The sequence below is a fragment of the Phytophthora infestans genome, genomic scaffold (genome assembly GCF_000142945.1).
Source record: "Phytophthora infestans T30-4 supercont1.135 genomic scaffold, whole genome shotgun sequence".
NCBI lineage: Eukaryota > Oomycota > Peronosporomycetes > Peronosporales > Peronosporaceae > Phytophthora > Phytophthora infestans.
This window is the reverse complement of record NW_003303624.1, coordinates 134,273-140,164: the sequence shown is the minus strand read 5'-3', so window position 1 is coordinate 140,164 and position 5,892 is coordinate 134,273. Positions and strand designations below refer to the sequence as shown.

Genomic DNA, 5,892 nt, shown 5'->3' with positions numbered 1-5,892 from the left:
CACGTCGCTGCGACTCGCGACGCGAGAGTCCAGCTGAGGCTCGGCCTCCTCCTGGTCTGCTCGACGAGCACGGCGAGCTCCACTTCCATGTGGAACGCCTGGTGGCGAGGCGCAGGCGCCAGGGTCGTACTCAGTACCTTGTGAAATGGAGGGGTTATCCTCACTCACAAAACTCTTGGGAGTTTGAGGTTGTCCTCCGGCAGGACTGCCCTGACGTCGTCGACGCTTTTGATCGGGCACACTCACTGCCCCGCCGCTACGGCATACGACCGCGTCGTCAGGCGCCGAGCGCTTCCCGCCGCTAGAACGCGGGGATGACAGGTCGGTGGCTGAGCTCAAGCTCCGACCAGTGGCTGGAGCAGCCGGCTCATAGGAAAGAGCGGTGCTCGCAGCATGAGCAAGAGGTGGTGATGCCTCGAGGTGATGGGGACAGGGTCCCAGTGTTCGTCGACGTGCTTTCGACTTAGCGAAGTCTAAGCGCAAACGTCTCTCAAGACGAATATCACTTTCAGCGAAACTTGCTCGAAGAGCATTGTAGGAGGGGAGCCGTCGAGCTCCCTCCACCCAGCTTCGGAATTGTGCTTCATAAGCACGCTGGGATTCCCCAGGGTTGAGAACAACCGGGATGGTTCGCATAGAGGTAACCGGTTGGCGGTTTAGCTGCATCTGCAGGCGCGCCTGATACTCCTGAGGAGTTGTGACTTGTGGAGTCAGATATCGGTCTCGGAGCTGGTGCCGTTGCACTTGCTCATCAGCAGTCGAGGCCGCAGGCCCACACGTGTACGTGCTCAGCGGCTGCTGCGCCGCGAGGCGGGCCGCTTCGGCAGGGTTCCGCGGCTAAAAGCCGTAGTCACGGCGTGACGTTAGAACAAGTGGTCGGACCCCAGGTCGGAACGACTGCGAGCGCTGCTCATTGGACAACTGACGGCCTTGTGCCTCGTCCAGGTCATTCGTAATGACGTTGTGATCGTATCGATCTTCCTCGTCATACCGCGACGATAGCGGTGGCGCATCGCGCAGCGAGCGAATCGGATTCGAACGTTCAGAGAACGGATGCGGTGTCCGCAGGTCTCTTCTTGTTTGAGATCGCGCCGTTGAGCGGCTAGACCTCACAGAGGAAGCTGGGGAAGACGCGGCACCAGTGTGCGACCTCGGAGAGGTTGGGTTGGAGTGATCCTCACTACCCATGGGCTCGTCGTAATCGACTTCGCCCTCTTCGAGTTCCGAGAACAGACCATCGTTCCCTCTGGGCGGCGCCCGCGGCTCTGACGAGCCTTGAGCTTTGCTCTCTTCTTGTTGACGGCTCATGGAGCGTTGACCGTGTCGACGGCGATACTCTTGGTGGTACTCTGCCACCGAAAGAGACGAAGATGCTCTTGGAGCAGTTGCGGAGCGCAGTTAGGGGTCTGGGACCGACGAGGCAGGGGCGGCGCGACGCGCTGGAGACGTTGGGCCGTGGGCCGGAGTGGGAGTGCCAGGCATCAAGGATGCGAACGCGTTTGTGAGCTCGTGGAGCTGCAGAACGCACAGGTGAGGTCTAGTGACCTCCGTCGTCTTGACAAGACGTGACCTCGCTGAGGAAAGTTCGAGAACGGAATGTTCTCATCTTAGTGAGGGAGAGTGTAACGGGTTACATGGTGTGGAACACACAGGGGTACGAAGTACCCGGAGAGTTAACAAACTCTCAGTACATAAGTTGGAGAGTTAACAAGGTCTCTCAGTACGTTGGCTGAAAGCCACACGTTATGCATTTGATTAGGTTTAACTATGCTAGATAGTTAAAGAGATACATTTATACCTAGGCGGCTTGGCCGCAATAATAGTAAATAAAGCACTTCTGGTTTTGAAGCATAAAAGTTAAAGTATTAACTTTGAGCCCTGGTATTGGGCTGTAAGTGTCCTTTGGATAAGGAACTTAGTATTAGTGACTCTTTGAGTCGAACGTCTTCCTCTGACGCTAAAGCTACGGCAGCCCCGCTGCATTTTTCTTGCTCAGTAACTCGAACGAAATGTCGGATGGAGAGCCCTCTCGTACCGAAGTCCCATCCAAACAGGCCACGCAGAATAGCAGGGTGTGGAAAGAAACCAAATTTTCTCCAGTGAATTTGAACAAACCCCACAAAGCGCTGTGCTGTCATAGACACGTACTTACCGTTGATGAGAGAGTGATATATTCCTGTTTGCGTTCCAGTTGGCTGGAATTGACACTTGTCTTGAGTCTCCGCTATATGCGGTCGCGAAACCGCGGTTGGGTCGACAACTGGCACTGTTCGATGTTGCGAGAGTAATTGATCGACATCTTTCTGTAGCTGTCCATCTCCATCACAACGAACCCCACGTCGCTGCATACGATCTTCAGCGCAGCTGCCGGTGTTGGCAGCGCTGTTCACACGTCTGCGTTTTGACGCCGACTCCGCTGGAGGCCTGTCCAGTCGCACCGACACCTGGGGCTCGCTATCGTCCTCCGCGTCACTAAGACCATCACTGAACACAGGTTCGCTCTGCGGATTTAGCTCACGACGATTCGATCTGGACCGGTCCTGACTGTTGTCGTCTTCGCTGGGTAAGTTGAAAATGCTATCGCCCAATTTAATTTCGGGTGGTGCCGTGCGCTTTCCGTCTTTGTAGTAGACGTAATCAAGGATGTGTTGAATGGTCACTTGATACACTTTGAAACTTGTTACATCAAGGAGTGGCACCAGTTTTGACTCATCGATGGGAGTGCTGCCAACTTCAGCGAGCAGAGCTGTCGAGTCCCGAACAGCCAGCTGGCCAACTCCGCTAAACTTGTTGTAGATCTTTTCGTGTCTCTGCTTGAGTTCAAGTGGCATAATCAGACCCACGCCACGACCACCACAAGGCCGCAACACATAAATCTCAACAGCAACATCCTGAATCGAGTTTGGCTTATGTGCAACCTGTAGTTCGACCCCGTCAAAGTTAACATCAAGGGTTCCTCGAAGCGACTCTTCATCCCAGTCATAACCAACGACTAATCCGTAGTCCCAAATTCGGGCCTTCCCTGGGGGCACCCTTGGCGTGCATATAGCGCTTCCCACGAAGGTACCCACTCCATCTAGGGCCTCCTGAGTTGTCACCACTCTCGGAGTTATCTCTGCGTGAACAAGTTCGACAGTCTCAGTCTGACTGTCTGCCCATCGACCACTCGGAACGACCTTGACCTTGATCTTTCCTCCACGTGTCGCCTGACCTTCCGAGACACCGTAGGTGAAACCAATGAGGCTGAAGGCGCCCGGAAGAAGGTTAAATAGGTATTGCTCATGAAGGGCTGATGAGCTTGTCCGATAGGGTTTTCTTGGAGGTTGTTAGCTGCGAAAAGAAAGCGAAGGTGAGCTGGAAGCAACTGAGCTTCTCGAGCTCCTACAGAACTAAATATAACTAACTGCGACATCGGGAAAATACGCCTTCGTCGGCAACTTGCACATCTCATGTTGCCGTTGCCTCCGCAACCAGCAATTCTCCAGGAACGACTCAACCATCGACCGCAGATCTGCCTTCGACCAGCCCGTCAGTGACCACGCAGTCAGCGGCAAATCCTCCAGCGACCACACGAACTACCCCGACGACCCCTGTAACTTCGACTCCGACGACAACGACAGCCCTGTCAGATACAGCGACGCCTTCGGCAACCACTTCCGCGAATCCTGCGACTATTGCTCCACCTACTAGCGAAGGATTTCCTGATGACGTGCCTAGTCTTGCAGATACACCGAGGACTACCCCGACGGATACTGCACCACCGCCCTCCTGTCCAATGACGGGAACTCCTACGACAACAATTTCTCCGGTGACTGAATCTCCAACGGCATCCTCGCAGCTGACAGCAACAGCGGCAGCACCATCAACGCAATCGGTACCAACAGGATCGACTCCAACACCACCAACGCCATCGACCGCTGGTTCGTTCTCCGACATATCGATTCTCGCGGACCCTCCATCGTCAACAACTCCTTCGTCAGCGCTTCAATTGATAATCCTACGGAAGATTATATTTCTACAAACAGATGAGATACCTCTGGGTACTACGACAAGACCGCCTAGCGAAACAAGGACATGGAGGACGAAAAACACGATGCAATGGTCATTAGGAACTCCGTTCTCGCGCTCATAACTGCACCTGCCACCCAAGCCACAGAGGCGCCAGAAGACAAGCGCAACTCGATGATTGTAAGCTCGACTCAGATTCCTGTGGCTGCATGTTGACCCAGCAGTTTCCTTTTAAAGAGACCAATAAGAAAAATTCGTATTGCCGAAACAGGGGGACACTGAAATATCTGCACATTTTCTAAAGTTAAGTTAATAAATGTCAGTTTCAGGGTGGATCATCTGAGGGTTGATTTTGCCAAGTCGGTTGGCAGTTGGTCCAACTGCCTCGTCACGCAGCAGTTGAACAAAATGGAGCAAACCCAAGCTTCATTGGGTGAGTTGCTCGATTCTGATTGTAGTTCAGAAGGCATTTTTATTTGCACCTCAGCTAAGGTTATTTCGTGAGTGTTCTTTGAGTCAAAACCATCTGGCAGTCACTCTCGTTTTTCCTGTGATGGCGCGGAAATGGTTCAAGCTCGTCGGCAATGACGGCAAAGCGCTGACCTTGCCTGATACTGTTGCCGTGGACATTGAAGATGTTGCTGCGTTATGCCATGCGGTAAAACAAACATTGAACGACAGCCACCTTGCGGGGGTTGCTGCGGCGAACCTCACAGTCTTTGCGAGCCAGACGGAGTATAACGAGAAGCAGGCGTTGGAAAGTGATTCGCCTATTGGATCGTTTGGTGGTTCAAAGAAGGTCGCGCTCATCGTGCAAGCCCCTCAGCGCACAGACTTCGCGCTGACAACGCGAGCCCGCTACCCAGCCTTTCTGAAGAAAGCGATTGAGATCGCCAACTTGATGTTGAAGCATTGTGGGTCTTTAGAAGCGGAGTTGGGCACAGATCGAACGACAAGAGCTAATCTTCGTGATGTTCAAGTGCGATTTAAGAAATTCGATAAAGGATCTATCTATGGCTGGACAGAACGTGTATCAGATATGATAGGTGTAGACTTTCAGCCAATCAAAGACAGGCTCAGTTTAACATAGATTCAGTATGTAATACAAAAAGGCAGATGTAGGGCGGCCGTGGAACCTTCTAGAAGGTTCTAGAAGGTTCCATCCGCCTGAACTGCGGGGGCGGCACTTCTCGTTTCGCGCGCCCTCCCCAAGCTAGCGTTTCCTGAAATACTGGTAGCACTTGCAACCTGACCAGAAGGAGCCCATGCCAACAATCGCCCAGCTACGCGCCGAGATCGATCGGCTGAACCAAGCGATGGCCGACCGCACGAAAGTGCCGAGCCATCTGCCCAAGTTCACGGGCAAGAGGGGGGGAGACGTCCGCGAATGGCTGTTCCAGATCGAGAACGCCTGCCGCATCAACAACATTCCAATTGAAGACACGAGCGCGCGTCTTCCTGGAATCGCCGGATCGGCAATGGAAAAGCCAGCATCCGGATGGTTTCTGCACTGGGGGGTCCACAACTCGAGCGGAGGAGCACACGTGGGGGATTTTCCGTGAGCATGTGCTCCACACTTCGAACCGTCGAATTACCAGTCTGTCCTGCGCGAGAAGCTTCAACGCCTCAAGCAGACAGCGGACATCGAGACCTACAATGGCGAGTGTTCAGCCTTGATCTTCAGAGTTGAAGGAATGAGCGTGCTTGACCAAGTACTATACTACGCGAACGGTCTCAAGCCGCGCACGCGTAGCTATGTCAAGCTCGAGAACCCAGAGACCCTGAGTGACGCAATGGAACTTGCGGTCAAGTATGAGGTGACACACTTCGTCGACGAGTCGCGCGAACGTCACACTCGCCAAGACAAGCGGAAGCCGTCCACTG

At 53.7% G+C, this 5,892-nt stretch overlaps 1 protein-coding gene across 1 annotated transcript; it reads right to left on the bottom strand.

Annotated features, from left to right (window-relative positions):
• Nucleotides 1-1,963: 1,963 nt before the first annotated feature.
• On the bottom strand, nt 1,964-3,936 carry PITG_19972 (uncharacterized protein; the record flags this gene model as incomplete). The annotated part of the gene is made up of 3 exons (XM_002895756.1): nt 1,964-2,131; nt 2,334-3,289; nt 3,759-3,936. The coding sequence occupies 3 exons, from the start codon at nt 3,934-3,936 to the stop codon at nt 1,964-1,966; spliced, it is 1,302 nt and encodes a 433-aa protein (XP_002895802.1).
• Between the last annotated feature and the right edge of the window lie 1,956 nt (nt 3,937-5,892).